The sequence below is a fragment of the Lycorma delicatula genome, chromosome 4, assembly GCF_047948215.1.
Source record: "Lycorma delicatula isolate Av1 chromosome 4, ASM4794821v1, whole genome shotgun sequence".
Classification (NCBI taxonomy): Eukaryota; Metazoa; Arthropoda; class Insecta; order Hemiptera; family Fulgoridae; genus Lycorma; species Lycorma delicatula.
In genome coordinates, this window is record NC_134458.1 from 77,416,302 (window position 1) to 77,438,908 (window position 22,607).

The 22,607-nt window shown below is 28.4% G+C and overlaps 1 protein-coding gene across 2 annotated transcripts in view; it reads left to right on the forward strand.

Moving 5' to 3' along the window:
• The window catches only part of LOC142323574 (scavenger receptor class B member 1-like), a 223,831-nt gene that overhangs the window by 196,173 nt on the left and 5,051 nt on the right, over positions 1–22,607 (forward strand). For both annotated transcript variants that reach the window (XM_075363392.1, XM_075363391.1), the window contains exons 3-7: positions 1,137–1,442; positions 10,493–10,693; positions 12,774–13,161; positions 16,657–16,775; positions 17,846–17,971. In XM_075363392.1, coding sequence (XP_075219507.1) covers positions 1,137–1,442; positions 10,493–10,693; positions 12,774–13,161; positions 16,657–16,775; positions 17,846–17,971 — 1,140 coding nt within the window. The remainder of the gene's footprint in view (positions 1–1,136; positions 1,443–10,492; positions 10,694–12,773; positions 13,162–16,656; positions 16,776–17,845; positions 17,972–22,607) is intronic.

A 22,607-nucleotide genomic window follows, 5' to 3' on the forward strand; every position in this document is an offset into this window, starting at 1 on the left:
AGGTGAGCTAATTTAAATATTGGTGTTGGTTTTTCATCTTGAATTAAATAAAATGTTCAAAAAAAATGTTTAATTTAAATTTACTTTGATATTATAAAACAAGTATACAAGATGAGATGACATTCATTAAATCATTGTGCGATGCAAGGCCCACAATTGTAGACCTCACTTTATTCAATGAGTAAAAATAAAAAATAACATATAATCCCATAAAAGAAAACATATTCTGTTAACCAATCCACAGAAAAAGCATGAAAACATTATTTCCACTACTTGTATTCTGGTAGTTACACCAATACACTAATTTAAAAGAAATAATACTGGTACACAGTTGAGGTAAACTGTGTAACAGTTAAGATAATTAATCCCAACTAAACCTTTAAAGATTTAGTTTTACTTAAAACTATTACTTAAGCTATAGCCAGCCGTAAAGCTATATATAAGCTTTGCGACTTAAAAAAAACCATAAAGCAATAAAATGAAATAAGAAATCAACCTACTTGAAATAATTATTTCAAGTTAGTATTTTTTTTAAATTCAAGGACCGAGAAAACTAAGAAAAAAGTAAAATATAATTGTAAATATTATATTTAAAATACATAATAAAAAGAATAAAGTTTGTAATAAATACATGTTTGTAATTGAATAAGTTTGTTTTTAATAGATGCACGCGATTTGGTTTTATCTTTATTTTTTGTACCTCTGGTTAAAGTAAACTGGACTCCCAGGTTGCTTCTTTTTGTTTTACTATTTACCATTCTGCATTTTTTGCTGTAATTGTATTATGTTTCATTATGCAGCGATAGTAGAAAAAAGTCACCACGTATAGATTTAAACATGACTTCCAGTTAAAAACATTTTAAATTCAACTATAATTTCCAGGAATCAGTTTTACACACACACATGCAGGGGCACACACACACTGTGCACATGGTGTGTGGGTATGACTGCACATTTGTAAACTTGTATAATTTACTCATATTAAAAGATGAATTAAAAACTTACATATTACATCAACAGTTACACTGCACATCAAACAACATCTAAAAGCTTTATTAAAAAAATTTAAACAGTTATCCTAGTAGTAAATAATTTTTTAGTACATTAAATTTATTGGTTTATTTTTTCTTTTGCAGAAATTACGGTTCACTGAGGGTTCAGAGACTTTCGAAATGTGGCGAGCACCACCTGTAGAATTATTCATAAAAGTGTATTTATTTAATATCACTAACAGGGATGAGTTCTTACGAGGTGAACATGAAACTTTACGATTCGAACAAGTCGGTCCTTACGTTTATAGAGAAAATATAACGCATGGAAATGTTACTTTTAACACAAACGGTACAGTTTCAGCGATTCCTCTTCATCCATTAAAATGGGTTCCAGAACTGAGTAATGGAACTGAAGAAGATTTGTTGATCGTTCCAAACATAGCTCTTTTGGTAAGTTTCATCTATACTGTCACTGAATTAGTTTTTGTGTTTGTAAAACAACATCTTTTGAAATATAATTTTTTTGTTTTTGTTTATTTTTATTCAATTTCGATGATTTTTTAAAAAAAATACTTCAATCAGAAAGTTATCAAGTATTTATTTTTTTATTCTGTATGATTTAAGGATTCAAAGGTAAAAGCAAAACTCCACAAAGTTATAATTTGATCAACAACCAAAGCAAAATTAAAGTTAATAGAGTTTTCTACATCTCTTATAACTTTAAATATAGAATATTTTGAAAAAACACTAAAGGTAAAATATTACAACTAAAAAAAAAAATGTTACACAAGTTTCATAAGATTTTTTTCTCTATGCGAGATTAGAAGGCAACCAACAGCTACTATGGCCACTAAGGTTACTGTACAGCAAACGGTCACTGAGGCAATCCCAGGCAGTCCTTCTACCATATATATAGATAGATTAGCTCTTCAGATCCTATCATCTAACCTAACAGAGTTGGAATCAGACGTACATCCATAGAATCAATACACATTACAATACATTCAATATGTACGTTCACAGAACTGGCTTTTTGTACAACCTGAGGACATGAAACAATCCTTGGATAGTCTTACTGACACAAAGGGTTACCACCCCACTGAGTTCTAATAAAGTAGAATCTCCTTTGCTTAGAAATATCAGGATGATGCCACAGGTGGAACCACAGTATCAGGTGATCTAATTCCCATGACTTTAAACGTAAAAAAGAAGTAATGATGAATAAGGAAACGGGAGGGAAAAAAGGGAGCAACTAGTCAACTGAGTGATGGCCTTTCATTGGGGTAGACTGCTGAAATTTACGATCTTTACCAGAACCTATTTCACATCAAAACAAACAGGCCTAAAACTTTGTTTTTATTCAGAATTCAAACAATACTCATTTTTACTGTGTTTAAAAGTAAATACTGATAAAATTAAATTTTACTTATTAACTTAATCAAAAGAAACATTTTTTATTTTGTTAATCAGAAATAATTAGCATAAAAACTAGAAAAAATTGGCAATGTAAAAATGATATAAAGAACTAAACAATATATATATAAATTTTTAATATATTTTTTTTTAAATATACTTTTTGGTAATTGCAGTAGACTGATTTTCACTAGTACATTTTGGAATATTTGCAAATATAAATACACTGGTATGCAGACTAATATATATATATATATATATGTCTACATACCATTAAAATTGCATGAACAAAGGAATACATCCTTTTTTAGAAAATACAACTTCCCTTCATACACACAAACTTTCTACAATCTGATATCAAACCATTTTCTTTTTCTTAAACTTCTTTTTCATCTCATATAACAGGACTTCAATTATATAACCATACTTATTTTAATTTTTAATTTAAACTTTCCAGTTTTATACTCACATGAACATAATTGATTAAATTATGTTCTAAATTGACTAAATTCAATAGTAATAGATTGGCTTAAACACATTTAATATGCATGTTAACAATAACTAAATAAAAATATACAGTTGAATATTTTAGTCAATCTAGATCAACTGCCATTTTAAGTACCAGCCTTTCTTCTTCTTTACAGTAAAATCATTAAAACTGAAAACTAAGCACTGCATAAGAAGATATTTCAAGGGTAGTATTTATTATTTAAAGAAAAATATATTTACGCATATATAATCTTTTAATATATTTTTATAAAATAAATATATGTTTTGGTAATTGCAAAAAAAAAATAGTCATTTTTTTTTCAAACTTGAAAAAATGTATTTTTTCTCATTAAAATTTGTAATCTTATTTTTAATTAAATTATGTGAAACTTGCTATTAATGTGATTGATATATTTCTGCAGCATCAATGAGTAATTATAGAAAAGACTACCTTTTTATAGAAAATTTAATAAATTGAGGATCATTCTGCTTGGAGCTATCACCATCCAAATCGATAGAGTAATATCAACTTAAAAGAAAACTTTTTAATTAGTTTAAAATAGATATATAGAAAGATCTTCTAAATGGATCATTAATTTATGAAAAATAATGATATAAGTATACGGCCCTTTCCTGAAGGTCAAAATACTGTGCTAACATGAAAATAGTTCTGTTGTCTAGTTTGATAGTTGGAAATTGTCATTTTATAGGAATAAATGACTATTTTTTTTTTTTTTACAGTAAATACATGGAAATATAATTTTTAACTTACTAAAATATCAGTCCCTGTGATGAACAAAGAGTAATGGTGTCAATTTTAGGGCTCAATGTCATCTTAATTTCGGAATTCCTAGGCATATCGATATACAACCATATATTTGGCTCTTGGTGAAGAAGGTGGCAAAAGTAAATCACTTCACTCTTCACTTTCCTGAATAAGACTGGCATTGAAACTTGTTATTCTTCATCACAATTCATATTTATGAATGTCAAACAATAATCTGACAGTCCACTCCAAAATCCCAAAAATTCATTCTAACTTTTCAAAGGAGTCCAATGATATAATATATTTCAGAGAGGAAGTATATTACATTGTATCATTAATACATGCAGTATTTTATACTTTAAAATAAAACTGGACAGGAATGCTAGAAAGAAATTTAACCAAATTAATTGTACTTATTAATGTTATTTTAATATAAATCAACTTTGGCAAATGAGAAAATTTTAGGAGCCTTTCAAATACCAGTTTTTCAAAATTTGAAAACAATTTTTATCTTAGATCTGAACCATGACTGTAAATCTATCTGACTGATAAATTCAGAAACACTCAAAAAATTCAAAATTTTACAAAAATTTTATTGAGTTTCAATTTTTTTATATCATGATCTATTAGCAACAAATTGAATTTTGCTGTTAAAAGCATGAAATATTTTTTTAAAGCACTAAATAAACTTTTTCTTTAATTTTTTTTCTTTTTAACTCAAATAAAAGGTATTCCTTCCATAATTAATTTCTGCACACATTAAGTTAGTGCAAATCAATTAACTTGCACAAAACAGCAGAATTAGTTTATTTGAAGCCAGTTTTTATTTTTGTATGAAAATATTGCTATTGCACATTTTGGCTGGGGTGAAACTTATAAAATATTATTAATTTTTAAGGTCAAACAGAATTTAAAACTGAACAAACTTTATAATTCATACATTTGCTCCTTCAACCCAGACATCAAAAGAAGTCCTTTAGATTCAAATTAAATTCAATTTTCCATTAAAATTTAATCTGTTCAAAGTACAAATTTGAATTTTTAAAACAGACATTATTTAATAATTTCATATTTAATAACAAATAGATATAGAATGTCCACAACATATAAAAAGGGTCTTTTTTAAAAATTAAAAAAAAACTCACTTTTAACTAGTAATGAAAAGATTTTTTTGCAGCGAACATGCAGCATTTATTGAAGTGGCTAGTTTATGTTATATGTACAAAAAGTCACTTTTCTCTTTGTCCTGTTAGTGGTCACATGTACCAACAGCAAATAACTAACAGTAAATATTTTTCAAAAAAATGAATCTTATTTTATCCATTTATTGAGACTATATTGATTTACCAGAATAAACAAGTGTAGTTATCCAAGATTCTTCAAGGCCTGCATTAACGATCTTTACGTGATCGAAAATTTGGAGTTTAGATTACTGATCTTTCCAGAATTGTTATGAAAAGAAGAGTTCAATTAGTCATTATTCTGAGTAAATGGTGCCATAGTGCATTATTGCTGACAAAGCAATGACATCAGCACATTGTTTTTTAAGATTAGGTCAACTCAAAACAGCTTTTAGTTCTCTTGATTACTGGATCTGTTTGCCAGATTATTATCTAACAGGATTATCAATGTGCATTATAATTGATCCTGTAGGCTTGAACAATATTAGAATTTTATGCAACTGCATGCATATAACAAATTTCATGAAATCAACTAGTTAAAATATTTTTTTAATACAAATTTATCCTGGCCCTGTACATTACATCTCTGTATATTAAGTTCACTTCCAGCATCTTTGATAATTTGTTCTATTAATCTACAGTAAATTTAATTATTCTACTAAGTCCACTGCCTAGTGACTTTGCAAAAAGTCCATAAATTATACGATTTACGTGTGAACCAATTTAAAGAAATTCCAGTATATTACATAAGCTGTGATTCCCCAAGACCTGCTGCCCACTTTGTACACCCTAAAAAATAAAAAAATAAAGAAATACCTACGTCATTGTTTATTTATAAGGGTAGATGTAAAGAATTCTGTAGGATACGGAAAATCTGTAAATAAAATAATGATATTTTTTAAGCCTCTTTGGTGCAATCTGTTTAATTTATAACCATCATTAGAAGAAAATAATAAAATCAGTCATATTATTTTCACATTAAAATAATTAAATCATTAATCAATCAATGTTAGTAATATTCTCATACATAATCTGTATATATTAATACTGTAACTTGGATAACCCTTCAAATTATTTACTACATAAATGGCATTGACATTTATCAATTTTCATTGTAATTGTAATCTAATAACATTTTGAAAAATAGTTTCAAAAAAATGTATATAATACTCCAACTCAAGTAATTCTCATAAACTGAAAATGAACTAAAGACTATGTTTCTCATACTACCTTGTAAAATTACAATCTAAAGAAATGGATGAAAAATGAATCAACTGCTACGGTCATTTGCTGCTAATAAATGATGCAGAGAAACTGCACACATTATTTGAAAGCAATCATTCCTTAAAAGAGGCAGTTTGTTAATTCATCTAAAACTCATCCATTAATTTCAGTTTATTAAACAATTATAATTACATATAATTATAATATAATCAATATAATTGACCAAAAATAATTATTATAATTCTGATTAATGAAACAAATTATACCTCCTACACAAAAAAGTCAAGAAAGATTATGAAAGTTTAAAATTTCACTAGTAAATGGTTTTAATGACAAACAGGTTGTACTAAAAACCTCTTGATCACATCATCTACCAGTTCTAAGAACATTTTCTCTCTTCCAGTTCAATATTTGTTGTTGAATAGATTGTCTGTTATACAGATATATGTAAAATAACAACACTGCAAATAAAAATTTACTACTAATCAATCCCATAACAGACTAAGAGGCTTCTCTCCAACCACAAAATTTGAATCGTGTAAAACTGGATCAGGATTGATCATAGAAGACCAAGATCAAAAGATGGGGCCTATCCAATTAGGACTACAATGAAGATATTCATTATTGGGTAACAGAGACATTTAAGAATACAAAATCTGCTTATTTCAGCTCGAGTAGAAAGTTTTATCTTGTGTATTTTTATTTTCATGCATATAATTCCTTATAATTAATATTTTTTCTAGTTAGAAAAAGAAAGTGAAATTTGATTTATTTATTGATATATTTATTAATTTTAGGCCTCAGATTAATAGTAGAAGGAAGATTAAAGAAAAACAAACCAACATACTTGGCGTTTATAGACCTAGAAAAGGCATTCGATAACGTAGACTGGAATAAAATGTTCAGCATTTAAAAAAAATTAGGGTTCAAATACAGGGATAGAAGAACAATTGCTAACATGTACAGGAACCAAACAGCAACAGTAATAATTGAAGAACATAAGAAAGAAGCCGTAATAAGAAAGGGAGTCCGACAAGCGTGTTCCCTGTCTCCGTTACTTTTTAATCTTTACATGGAACTAGCAGTTAATGATGTTAAAGAACAATTTAGATTCAGAGTAACAGTACAAGGTGAAAAGATAAAGATGCTACGATTTGCTGATGATATAGTAATTCTAGCCGAGAGTAAAAAGGATTTAGAAGAAACAATGAACGGCATACATGAATTCCTACGCAAGAACTATCGCATGAAAATAAACAAGAACAAAATGAAAGTAATGAAATGTAGTAGAAATAACAAAGATGGACCACTGAATGTAAAAATAGGAGGAGAAAAGATTATGGAGGTAGAAGAATTTTGTTATTTGGGGAGTAGAATTACTAGATGGACGAAGCAGGAGCGATATAAAATGCCGAATAGCACAAGCGAAACGAGCCTTCAGTAAGAAATATAATTTGTTTACATCAAAAATTAATTTAAATGTCAGGAAAAGATTTTTGAAAGTGTATGTTTGGAGTGTCGCTTTATATGTAAGTGAAACTTGGACAATCGGAGTATCTGAGAAGAAAAGACTAGAAGCTTTTGAAATGCGGTGCTATAGGAGAATGTTAAAAATCAGATGGGTGGATAAAGTGACAAATGAAGAAGTATTGCGGCAAATAGATGAAGAAAGAAGCATTTGGAAAAATATAGTTAAAAGAAGAGACAGACTTATAGGCCACATACTAAGGCATCCTGGAATAGTCGCTTTAATATTGGAAGGACAGATAGAAGGAAAAAATTGTGTAGGCAGGCCACGTTTGGAATATGTAAAACAAATTCTTAGGGATGTAGGATGTAGAGGGTATACTGAAATGAAACGACTAGCACTAGATAGGGAATCTTGGAGAGCTGCAGATTATAACTCGGCTATTGTCTCTCAAAATAATTTTTTTTTCAAATGAAATTGTGTGTAAACCAGTTCACAAATTTTAATAAAAATAAACTAATTTCAAATGATTTATATATTGTAATACACGATTACTGATATCATATATACATATTTATTTATTTATATTCACATACTATATATTAATAAATGTATATTTCTGAGATTTTTTCATATAAGTTAGTGAATTAAGAATGTAAGACTGTTAAATTAATTAATTAGTTTAACCCATTTATTATTTTGTTTGAAAAAAATTTATAGTCAAAAACTTGAAACTGAAATGTAAATGTTTGTTACATATGCCCTCTAAATAAATTCATTATATCAGTAAATTTAAAATTAAAAACATCTTTCACATTTTTGTCTATTAGGAATATGAAAACACTTATATGTGACCTAAAAAAAAAATTTGCTAATCACTGAAGATAATGCCATATTTGAGTAGAATTTATATGAAACAGTATCAAGAAAAGTTTAATGTTACGTTCAGGTTGTAAAGACGTTAAATAATGACATGCTTTTATTTTATTTATTTATTTTTTTTAAGAAAAAAGTATATCTGTACAGTCTTAGATATACAAGACTGTACAGATATACTTTTAATTATAATTTTGTAAGCTCATAAAAAAAAATTACATCAGATGATTGATAATTATGACTAGAAAAAAGTACACATATATACTAGTTGCTAATAACTAGTTTTGAAATTGCTAGTAAGAATTAAATCTTTTTTTTTCTGTGAAATAGACATTTTTATTAGTTAAAAAATGACTACAAGAAGAAAACAGAAAAAAGAAATTACAATACTTTAATAATTTTGTAAATCATTCTAAGAAAAACTTTTGTGTAAGAATTATGACGTTTAAGGAAAATGAAAATTAGAATTGACATCAATAAGTAATAATGTTAATTTCAGTTAATTTGTGTTGTAGGAAATTGTTTTAATTTAACAGTGGAAAACTTCAATTAAAAATATACTTTAAAGTTAAAAATGTTACACTAACTTCCAATCTTAAATTAACTTAGTTCTTCATTAGAAGAATTAGATCTGATTTAAATCATTAGATTAGGCTTATTTTTTTAATAATTTGTCTTCTAACCCCAAAACGTTTTACTTTATCTATAAACTTAATTTTCAACATTTTTCTACATCATTGCAATCATTTTCTGCCTTCTTAATTTGCCCATATCCCATGTTCCTAATCATAAATCTATCACGACGACAAATATTTTCAAATATTACTTCAGTTAATTGTGTGGTATATCTGGTTGAACTTGAAAAAAAAAATTAAATAAAATTTCTCACTTTATTTAATATAAGGAAAAGTGTTCCCAGATGAAAATTTCTGTTATTAAGCAACTTGAGCATTATGCTATTGTACTATATATTAAGTACACAAGCTACTATGAAATGTGATTTTATTTATTTAATATTTTCACATACTTGCTTTACTATTATTATAACTATTTGTGATATTGCTTTGATGATGTTTTATCATATTTTCTTTAGATGTGTCCAAGCAAATTCTACAGTTAGTATTAATCATCTCATACTGTACTTACTCATTCCGATAAGATCTATATAATGAGAAAATTGTCAGGTAATTTTTCTGCACATAAATTATCTCTACTCAAACTAACCTGTTATTGGCTTCTTTATTTCATTCACCCGACATAATTTTACTCATTAAACACCAAATTCCTCAACTTTTGGTAAATTTTGTTCCCCTATCTTATAAATACACTATAATTCTTTTCTTATTTTCATCCTTGTTTCTGATATGTTGAATTAGTTTTAATCTTATTTATATTCAAATTGAATTCTATCATGGCAACAAATACAAATCGTTTTTTTATTTTTAACTTTAAAGAATACTATCTTTGTAAATGTTAGCATCTTACTTCAGCTTTTGCGACGTGATATAGTTTTAATAGTTATAATCATGTTTAACCTAATCCACTAACAAATAATCTAATCTACTTCGTATGTATTCCCTTATAACAGTAGTTAGGCACAGAAAAATAGCAGAAATCAAGACTACTGTATGCAGCTAATAATTTTAGATCCAGTAAAGTTGTTAATGATATTACTAATATATTTTCTTTACTAATTTTGTGTACTTTCTATTCTAAATAAGAAAATCATTATAACATGGAAATTTGTTAATATAACTTATGTCATTAGAAGATTATTAATTATCATATGCAAATAACCAAATCTATTAAGATATGTTAAATTCTTCTGCACAATTACTTTATTGTGCAGAAAAACTCAAACTGCATGCAATAAAAGATCACAAAACACTATGTGCTAGACATTATAATAGTTTATTTACACAAATATAAAAGTAATAAATGCACATGTTTTTGTAAAAAATAAATGCAATGAGTATAAGCATAATAATCAGATATACAAACAAGATTACAATATTACTGATTATAACGTTTATACATATGTAATAACAATTCTAATTTTATTCCGTCTGTTTTTAATTTACAGAGTTTTGCTCATCTGATGTCTTCATCATCATTTTTTACAAGATTGGGAGTAAATTTACTAATTAAACAAACTGATTCACACCCATTAGTAACAATGACAGCTTGGGAGTTCATGTTTGGTTATAATTCACCTTTACTGTCTGTGGGTAACAAGTTTATGCCATCCTGGTTAAAATTTGACAGATTGGGTCTCGTTGATAGGGTAAGTAATTTACTATCAGATTTTACAAATTATTTTATGTCATGTCAATACAGAAATATACTGTAAAAATTACAAATCAAACTTAATGATAAACTGAAATTTTTCATTTCATAAACAAATCATAAAACTCACTTTAAAAATTTATGTTTTTTTAAAAGTAGGTTTTATTGAACAGTGATTTCTGAAATTTCAACTAGTTACTAATAAAGAGATCTAGAATGAAAATTTTACTAATGGATTATAAAAAGACGTTAAATTTTTTTCATATGGCCAAAGACCAAAAATTTGGATAAGAAGTGATGGAAAAGAAGTAAACAGAAGTAACCTGCTTGCTTCACTTTCTTTTCCTGTAACATTGTAATAGTTTATTCACACAAATATAAAATTAATAAGCACACATGTTTTTGTAAAAAATAAAATTATTTTAATTATTTAAAATTAAAAAAAAAATAAATAAATACAATGAGTACAAGCATAATAATCACACACAAACAAGATTACACCTTTACTCTCTGTGGGTAACAAGTTTATGCCATCTATATTACACTCGTAGACAAAAGATATAAAAATTATAACATATTTAAACAAAGAAAACATATACTAGAATACATAAGCAAACAATTGGAGAAAATATCTCACAGATTTATGAAAAAAGATTTAGATACAAAGTGCCTTTCAAAATCAAACAAGATGCACCTTTAAAATAAACATTTAAAAGCCCTATTTATCACCATATAATTAACATTTGCCAACCATCTCATAGATGCAAATCACAAACCTAGAAAAAATTGTCAACAACTTTAATAACATAACATAATCAAACATATAAAAATGTAGTGAAGTACAACAACAATGTACTATATGAATGAACACAATTCAAATCTAACACAATTTGCAGTAAAGATTTAAATACATATCTGCAAAACTGTACAAATATCCCATTAGCAATAACATCAAAGTGACTGGAGACATCATTAAGTGAGACTGAAAAACTCTTATTAGATAGATTTGGTTCAGCTTAGAAAAAAAGAATCATGTTTTATATAAAAACATATACATTTATCAAAAACCTAATAAGTTTACTCGCATATGAAGCCATAAATTCACATAATAAGCCAGAAATAAACTGACTTACACTTGTAGTTCTTATAGAATTCCTGTCTAGTATCATGTTCTTACACACCTGAATTAAAATCCCACAAACTGCAATTCAAAAAGACATATGCAGTCAATTCTGATATATATATATATATATACACATACATAGGTGAAGCAATACTTGTAAATATTGACTCGAAAAAGAGCTCTAATGAAAATTGGTTGATTTATTACACAGTAATAAGAAAAAATAAATTAAGAAAAAAAAAACAAAAACAAAAAAGTGAAAATGAAACCACCTCATTCAAATGAGAACACTTAAAAGAAAAAAATGGAAATTGTTAAACTTATAAAATGACTAAAAACAGTAATAATAAATTTAAAAATATAAAAAAGGAAGGAAATAACATACAAATTATTTAGTCATTATTTAAAATATTTTATTAACAGTTATTAATGAAGAAAATTCATTTTTCCAAATAGAACTTCATATGTTGGGAGTTTTACAATATTGCCCTACTTATAACAATATGTATAAGTTGATCAATTGATTGGAAACTGAAAAATCAATGTAAAAACATACTTGGTATTATAACAAATTGGTGATTGGACCTGTCTTATTTTTTAAAGAAAGAAGCTTTGTAATATATTCCAATAATATTGTGAGGTAAATAACACGGACTTTGATATTCATTTCTCATATAGAGATTGCACTTATTCCCTTTGAAATGACTATTTGTTTTGAAAAGTAACATTAAAAAGAAATTGTTGGATATCAATAATAAACTTGTTTCATTAGACTTAGAGCTTGTAAAAGTAAACAGGGAAACAATGAAAGATTAAAAACTTTATTCAGAATTTTTAATGAAAAAATAACGCCATAATAGTTTTTAAAATATTCATTATATGAGTGTTTGAAAATTTAATTTCCAAAATCTGACTGAGAAATCATATATTATTTCATATCTATCTTATGTTTCAGATGTACGACTTTAAAGGCGACACAATTACAGCATTTACAGGAGCATCAGATCTGAAGCTGAGTGGTCTATTAGATAATTATAACAATTTCCCATATCTACCACAATGGGACGCCCCATGTAGTAGATTGACACATGCAAGTGATGGAACAAAATTTCCTTCATTAATTAAACCAAATGAAACTCTACTTTTCTTCCGGAAATCACTGTGTCGTTCAATGACTTTAATCAAAGTTGGAGAGGAATCGGTTGGTGGAATTAGAGGTTATAGTTACAACTTCATGAACAATTCACTTGATAATGGTGAAATAATTAAGGAAAATAAATGTTTCTGCCGTAAAGGTCATTGTCTACGAAATGGATTAATAGATGTTACTGATTGTTATTACGGTAAGTTCTAAATTATGGTAATTTATTCACTTATAAATTTTCTTGCAATAAATATTAAATTTTCTTATGCAGATACATCAAACACTACAATGTGAATTTTTATTCACATTTTATTTGAGCCAACTTAGTTCCAAACAAAAAGAAAACCTTTAAAGAATTTTCTTAAAATTAAAGAATTATAAGCATATGACAATTCCTAAAATCTTCAATTTGATTTCCAGCAGTTTATATGGATGTATTTGAGTGTCTCAGAGATATATAATAGTAAATGAATTTACAGGCTAGTTGTTGAAACATTTGTACACTAATAAAACTAACTTTTATATATATATATATATATATATATATTCCTTCTTAATTCATAGTTTAATATTACTTTAAAAAATATATAAAATAATTAACATAAAAGAGAAATGTAAAGTCTACAGAAATTTTAATAAAATATTAATCGTGTTAACAGTAATTGTTATTTTTGCCTTCTGCTTTTCTCTACTTTGAAGCAAAGTCTAATATGCTTCTTGAGTGTAGTCTCACAACTCCATAGAAGGATCAACAATTTAAATGAAAAGAAAGGGATTTTTCCATGCCATTTTGCCAAATTTAACCAAAAATCATTTACACAAAATAAAATGCAAAAGTAGATGAACATTTCAATCATTAAACAATCATCAATAAATACAGAGAAAAGAATGGTAAAATGAAGGTAATTTTGAATATATAATAGATAAAAATAAAATATTAAAATAAATAAAAGGGAATTAATTATACAAAGTAACAAATAATACTAACAAAAACAAAAGCTCGTCTAGTTGGAACGTTCAAATTGTGTTTATTTAACTTTCCTTTCTGCTGGGACTGCCTAAAACAATAATGCACAGTTTTTAGTCAACAGTTGTTTTTATTTTATGAATGTATGCAAAAAAAAGATTTTGTAAGAATTTTTTACTTATTTACTTATCAATATTAACATTAATTTTTTATTGCCAATTTGTATTTATTTTTAGTTGTTGGATTTTTTAATATCCATATTTAACTTTACATACTCTCTACATTTATACTACTGATAACTGTTTATCAAAATAATATACAACTAGTTCTAAATTTTTTTTGTGAGAATTTTCTACTTAAAAATTTATTTCAATAACCATCAGCAAAGCTCTTTCTCAACTGGAATTTATGTTTTTATAAACAAATCTCTCAGGCCTCAACGGGGTATTAAATTTCAACACAGCTGTTTTAATTAAACAAATATGTTATTTACTTTCATTTGGATCTCTCATTATCTGCTAAATCTTTTTGGGGTGGTATGATGTTTGACCTAAAAAAAATTAAGTTCATGAACTTTTTTATAAGTTAACTCCTCACATAATATACACATAAAAGACATCTGACCATAGATTTTTTTTTTAACGTAAGGTCTTCAAAAAGTATCTGACCTATTTGTTTTCTCAGAATGTATTTGAATGTAAGTACAACCCTAGTACCTAAAGTGCATGCTTGTTTTTTGAACTTCATATAATGTGTTAGCTGTTGTTAATATAGCAGCCACTGTCTGTTAATATAATAGGTGCTTGTTACATTTTTATTTTGTGGATAATGAAGATTGCATTGAACAATATTTCTGCATCAAGTTCTGCCAGAAGCTTAGTGATACTGAAAAAAAATTTGTAATATTAAGCAGGTTTTCAGGAACAAAGCTGTGAGGGTCACAATGGTTAAAAACAGCGTATAACCATTTTCTAAATGGCCAAACTTCAGTTGAAGTGGCTAGCATATCGATAGCTGCCCACAAGCTGAAATCCAATAACAATTGCTGTCAATTAACTAGCAGTTTGATAGTGGAAAATTGTTAGCTGATCTTCCAAGAAATTGTAAATTTCTTCAGGATTAGCGATAGCTCCATACATATGATTTGGGCACAGAATGATCTCAAGATTTGTCCCAAAGCTAAGCTGCTTTTACGTGAACACAAACATATCTGTTTTGACATCAGACAGGAGATGCTGGAGTACACACAGCACACAACAGTGATCTAATCTCTCCTTCATGAATAGATACCAGAAGGCCAAACTGTCAAGAAACAGTAATAGCTGGCGGTTCTGCATTATCTTTGTAATGTAGTTCAGCATAAGAAACCAGATCTGCAGGAATCATAAGTGGTAGTTTCATCACAATAATACATTTGCCCATATGTCATGTCTAACTTAGGATTTCTTGGTCAATTCTAGAATTCCTCAGGTTCACCACTCACTTTCTCATCTAACATGGTTTCTTGTGATTTCTGGGTGTTCCTCAAACTGAAGATGCTGTTTATAGGGTTCCAATTTGATAGCCTGAAAGACATAATGAGAACATGACAGTACATCTGTTATCAATTCCAAATGAGGAATAGAAAAAATGTTTCCAGCAATGAAAGGACTCTTAGATTAAATGTGTTTAACATCAAGAAAGCTTGTTCAAAGGAAACTAGAAAAGGAAGTCACTAGGTAAATTATTTTTTTCACAACCTATGGTTAGATACTAACCAGTTATTTGTGTGTGCTTTGCTGTTTGTTTAGCCTTCCAATACAAAGGCAACTTAGCTTCTCAAAATGTTAGGTTCATATAATTTTAACCCCCAACCACAATTCATGACATTTAATATCTGCATATTCTATATCATGTTGTACTGATTATCCAAATTTTAACATCCCAATGTAAGATGACCTTCCATTCATGTGATCTATAATAGTAACCAGTCTTCACATAAAAGTTATTATAAGAGAGAGCAATGACATTCTCTTAGTTAAATGAAAAGGCAGTTTTACTGCATACTGACATGTGTTGGGAGGATCCACAAGATTTGTTTGTCGTTAAATTGTTTAGTTTCTGAGATATTCAGGAAGTAATGACCTTGAGTTATCTAGACATTGCTAGTAAAAGAAGAGAATTATGAAATGCAGAACATTTTTTCTGCATTAAAACTTGTTTTAAAAAAGCAATAAAAAATATAAGAATGAGTGGTAAATAGCAGTTATACAGCTGCATTTCAGAAACAGCAAGCAACTCATCAAAAATGTATACCTAACTACATAATTAATAAATATATCTTTTGTTCTGATCAGTACATAATAATACATTATACAGATCAATTCTTTATAAGATAAATTGTTAATATTAAAACAAATTATAAGATTAAAAATATATGTGATAAAAAATTAAATTAATTATTTAAATACAAGTAGTATGTGAAATAATTATACAGTAAATACATTAAACAAAAAAAATTACAACAAAATAATTAACAACTCAAAAAGACTACTAAAAAATAATTTTGAGCACATATTTATATACACGTTGAACAGGATGCAGTAAAATCAGGGTTTGTTTTATTATAATATGTTTGCAGTAGATTCAACAGACAATAAATAAATCAGATTTACTTAAACATTTCTTAATTAATAAAAACATAATATAACTAATTAATGACTAAAACAAATGTTTGTTTTTTTACAGGCTTCCCAATAGCATTATCTTACCCACACTTCCTTCATTCAGACCCACACCTTATTACACAGGTGGATGGAATGAAACCTGATCCATCAAAACATACAACCTACTTTATTGTAAACCCTGTAAGTATCTTAAAGCAGTAATATTAGCTACTTTAAAAAAGAGCATAAAAATAATTTTAAATGCTAATTCTGTTATTAAACATGCTTATAAAATTTATATATATATATATATATATATATATATATATATATATATGTGTGTGTGTTTAAATTAGATTATAGAAGTATGGGATGAGCTTTATCTAATGGGTAGAACAGAGTTTGGCTTTTTACACCAGTCTGAATTAAAATTAAGTCGCCAGACAGGTCCACAACCAAACTCACCATACCAGCCAAGTTTCATTGGTTTGGAGGATGCTATCTTCTTATGGGATTGGCAATCACCTGGAAAAGCAAACCATAAAGATCAATTAGTTCCTCAGGACAAAGATAATAGTTTATTGTCTTGTCCAGGACCTGATACGTGCGTTAAACAGTTTTCCAGTTCACAAAATGTTTTTAGAATTACTCTTATTTACATCAGTGTATCTGTGTACCCCTTATTTATTCATCAAGTCAATTAAAAACATAGAAATTTGTTGACAGCATAAAAATAGGATCTTCTGCCATATAATAAAATATGATCTGTACACCGATTCAGAAAAAACTCTATGAAAAACAGGAAAATTTTTTAAACAAATGTGTAAATAAAAGTTTCTCATTAACTTTATTTTATGATATTTTCATCACCCAACCTTAACACCACTAAAAGTTTTATTTAAAAAGTTTATTTTAAAGTTTTATATTATTAACACTAAAAGTTTTATTTTTTAATGAATTTTATACACAAAATTGTGTTATACAGATGTAATAAATGACATCTGTCGTTTAATAACCAAAGTGCCAAAAGAGGGGTTGAGAAGGGCATATGTATGACTTCTTACAAATTACCCTTAAAGATCTTTTTCTGTGTTTTAATTAAGGAGAATAAGACCAAAGGAAAATTTCATCCTCACATAACACCATTATGAATTATTGACTAAAACTATTCAAATTATATACCACACTGTAACAATATGAGGAAGAGATTATGTATTCCATTTACAGTCATATAAAAATAGTTTTAATAATAAATTACTTTTTGTTTCCAGGAATCTGGTTTGCCTCTTAAGTTATCAGTAAAGATTCAAATTAATTTGGCTTTGGGAAATCTACAATCAATGACCAATTGTGGAAAACTGTCAAATATAGTCATACCTATGCTTTGGTCAGATATAGTAAGTAATTCTCAAACACTTATTCAAACTGTATTGTGTACTTTTCTGAATTTTAATCGCAATTACTTTTATATTTATGCTAAACAATTTATATTAATTTATATGTATTAATATCAAGAATATTCTCCATCTAAGCAATACTGAAACTGAAATTTTATTTTATTACAAGTACCAATTTAAAAAAAAAAATGTACTCAAGTATTAAATAAAAAAATCATTCCAAAAAAAAGGGTTTCATTCATTTGAGGTAATAATTAGTACAATTATATCTTTGAATAATCATATAAATTGTTAACAATAAATAATATAAAAGATATTTTATACATATATGTGAAATGTAGGGAGGGAATGATTACACCGATAAACATAATTTTGTTTTCTAACATGCGATACAAGATTTCAATATTTTTTTTGAAGCTGACAACAAATATGAACCTCAGAATCTTTCTATCACCCACCATTTTTGAAAAATTTTTAATTTTTAACTAAAGGATTTTTTCATTTTTCAACATATAGTTAGCATGTTAAGTTCCTATATTATATTTTGTTAGCTCATTTTTTATTGTTTAACTTTGTTAACATAATTTATAAGCTATAAATAAACAATACTATACAAAGAATTAAATCATATCATACTCACATATTTTGACATCATATCTAATACTGAAGAGTGAGCCTTCATGGACAAGATTAATCGTGTCTGGGCAGGTCAAAGCATGTAGCTGAAAACACAGCTGTGTTGTTTGTATTAAGCACTGGATTTAGGAATGAATTAATTTTGTTCAGTCTTATTGCTGTCTTAAGTTTGTTAACAGTGCAGTGTCATAATACCTCAAAATTGTGTAAATGATTGGATGCCTTTTGTTATGTATGTGGTGAGTTTACCATAAAATCAAATAGAAAAAACATTACACCTTTAATTAAAAAAGCATATCATTTGTACTTTTGGTGTAAAATTGGTGTCCAGGATAAGATGTGGGCTCTTCAGATAGTATGCACTAATTGTTCTGTATATTTAAGAGGATGGCTGAAAGGTACAGAGAAGGCTTTACCATTTGGTGTACCTATAGTTTGACGTGAACCAAAGGATCATGTAAGAGGTTGTTACTTTTGTTTAACAAGTGTGTGTGTGGAATTTCTAAAAAATCTAAACATACTATTAAATATCCTTCATTGCAATCTGCAATCAGGCCTGTACCTCACAGTGAAATTATTCGTTCCTGAGCCACCTGTGAACGTATGTTTCGAAAGCTGCAATGAAGAATCAGGCAGTACTGAAGAAAACAACAATGATTTTGATTTATCTTCCGATAAGCCACATCTTATATCATAAGGTGAATTAAATGACTAGGTTAGGGATTTCAATTTATCAAAAAATCAAGCTGAACTATTAGGATCAAGACTGCAAGGTTGGAATTTACTTCAAAAAATACAAAAATTTTGGGCTTTTAAAGCCGACAAAAAGAACTTTCTTAGTACTTTATTGATGAATATAATTTTGTTTATTGCACAAATATTGATGAGCTTATGTTGCACTTAGGACAAGTTTATAAACCTGAGGACTGGAGCCTTTTAGTAGATTCATCCAACCATAGTTTAAAAGTAGTTCTATTACACAACGGTAAAAAATATCCTTCGATACCAATCGCTTAAGGTATTAATTTGAAAGAGACATACGATATGATGAAAGACATTATTGAAAAAATAAATTATAAAAAACATAGCTGGAATATATATGTTGATTTGAAAACTAACTATTTTGTTAGACATGCAGTTAGGCTATACTAAGTACATGTGTTTTCTTTGTGAATGGGACAGAGCTAGGGATAAACATTATGTTACCAATGGGTGGAAGAAATGAGACAACTTAACTCCAAATGGGGAAAATATTATTCATAATCCCCTGGTTGAAGCCAAAAAAATATTTTTATCCCCTCTCCATATCAAGCTAGGACTAATGAAAAATTTTGTAAAAGCAATGAAGGATAGTCCTGGATTTTTGTACATCAGGCAGAAATTTCCGAATGTAACTGAAGGAAAAATTAAAGATGGAATATTTGTTGGTCTTCAAAGAGAGTTAGTCAAAGATGATGTATTTAACTCGATGCAGCTTGGGCTTCATTTAAAAACGTTTGTAAAACGTTTTTCTGTAAACAAAAATCCAACAATTACCACAATATTTTTAATCAATTTCTTACTTCATACAGAGCTGTGGGATGTAATATATCTTTGAAAATACATTTTCTCCACTCAGATCTGGATATTTTCCCAGACAACCTCGGAGATGTAAATGACAAACATGGTGAACGTTTCCACCAAGATATTTTGGTTATGGAAAGCCGCTATAAAGGGAAATGGAATATTAACATGCTAGCCAATTACTGTTGGACATTAATTCAGGATGTGCCTGATACTATTTTAAAAGAAAGCATCAGCGAAAACATTCTAATAGGTATGGCCATGCAAAATTATAAATTTCACAGATTTTAACTATATTTTTCCTTAATTTTTTTTTTAAGCATAATTTATTTAAAACTAAGGGCGATAGAAAAATTGTATTTACAGATTTGTAATGTACGCAAAAAAGCCACTCACAAAATGGTATTACACTTAGGGAAACATAAAAAAATGTTTTTTTTATCTGTCAGTGTCATCAGCTAACCCCAGTAAATTAATTATTGTTGCATACATAAAAGAATGTGTTGCACGATGTTATAAATTAATTGTTAAATATTTTTAATATTTCAATATCCATATATCTTCTTCATGAAATTACAAATAATTCTGTAAAAACTGCATTTAAATTTATCCACCTATTACAGAACAGACAGGTAAACAGGTGTTTATTAGCATTTCTCAACCACTTCCCTCTGGATTGGTAAAGAATACACCTGCCTGTTCACAGACAGATTTAGAAATTCGTTTCTAATCCTTACTACAAGGTGTTCCATATAAAACGCAACCCATCAATCACTCATCTATGAAATTTCAAAAGTCAAGCTTACTCCCCTACTCGCTACTGAAATGGACTCGTCCAACATCTGAACATCGCGGCGACGCTGTAGAACACTACCGATAGTAACAACAATGCGATCATAACGTTCAGTGTAATGCTAGAGACAAAATGGTCTTTTCGCTGGATGAACGTGTTTTCATTGTTGAGTCATACTTCAGTACAAAATCAGTGGTTGAAGTGCAAGATTTGTTTCGCCATAAGTACCCAGATAAACCAGCTCCTAACAAAACATCAGTATTAAGGTTAGTTGCAAAATTTAGAGAGACCGGTTCTGTTAATAACAAGGAACACAAAATATCTGCGTCAGTGTTGAATACAGATACAGTCACCGAAATCAAAGACCGATTACTCGCCTCGCCAAATAAATCGATCAGACGTTTGTCTGCTGAAATTAATTTGTCTAAATCAATTGTTCATCGGACGACCAAACAATTACAATTACGACCTTATCGCATTCAAACGGTTCATCAACTTCTTGGGCCCGACAAAGAAAAACGGCTACAATATTGTCAACGGTTCCGTCGATTTCTGCGTGAGGGAATTAATGTTATGGATTCGTTATTTTTCACAGATGAAGCACGGTTTCATTTGGATGGCTACGTAAACAGCCAAAACAGTAGAATTTGGAGTGCTGAAAATCCCCACGTTTATCACGAAAAACAATTACACCCGCAGAAGTCGGGCGTGTGGTGCGCGATATCGCGGAAGAAAATAATCGGTCCTATCTTTTTCGAGTACACCATTAATGCAGAACGATATCAGGATATTTTATTTCAGTTCGTTGCACTCTTGGAAGAGGAAGACAGACACTGCTGGCTACAACATGACGGTGCGACATCGCACTACGCAGGTTCAACTTCTGAATTTCTTGAGGAATTCTTTGGTAATTGTGTTATCGGTCAGGGCTTGTGACCACCAAGATCTCCAGATTTGACTGCGGCGGATTTTTTTCTATGGGGTTACCTCAAAGAAAAAGCCTACAGCAACAAACCACGAACACTTGAACAATTGACAGTCAATATTGAACAAGCTGTATTAAATATCCAGCCACAAACTTTGAAAAAAGTTGCAAAAAACGCTGTAAAAAGAATTGAAGCTTGTATTCAAGAAGATGGCGGCCACTTCCAACATTTACTCTAAATGTAAGGTAATGGATGGTAATAATAATAATTACATTTACACATGCCTTTTTATTATTTCAATACCTACCAATATAAGGTTGGGTTGCGTTTTATATGGTACACCCTGTAATATAAAATCAATGAATCGACCAATTTATCATATATAAAATTAAAAATTAAACTAGTAAATAAATAAAAGTGTTAAGAGTGTTGATCAGATCTTAGTAAAGTGTGATTTATCTGAAAACCTTACTTAAAAACAGTTTACCCTAGTGTGCATAAAATATTTTAAGTTACTTTTTATAAAAAGCTCTTATTGCTAGGTCTCACAAAACTTCACCATTGATGAGCCAATTTTTCCTTGGCCTTGAAGTTCATGGATGATACAGTCAGTATATCCCAAACAGTAAGCAACTGAACAGGCATATATAAATTTACATTTTTTGGTCCAACCAGCCCTACATGATAATTATACATTTGTGCTCTGTTCCTTAACTTT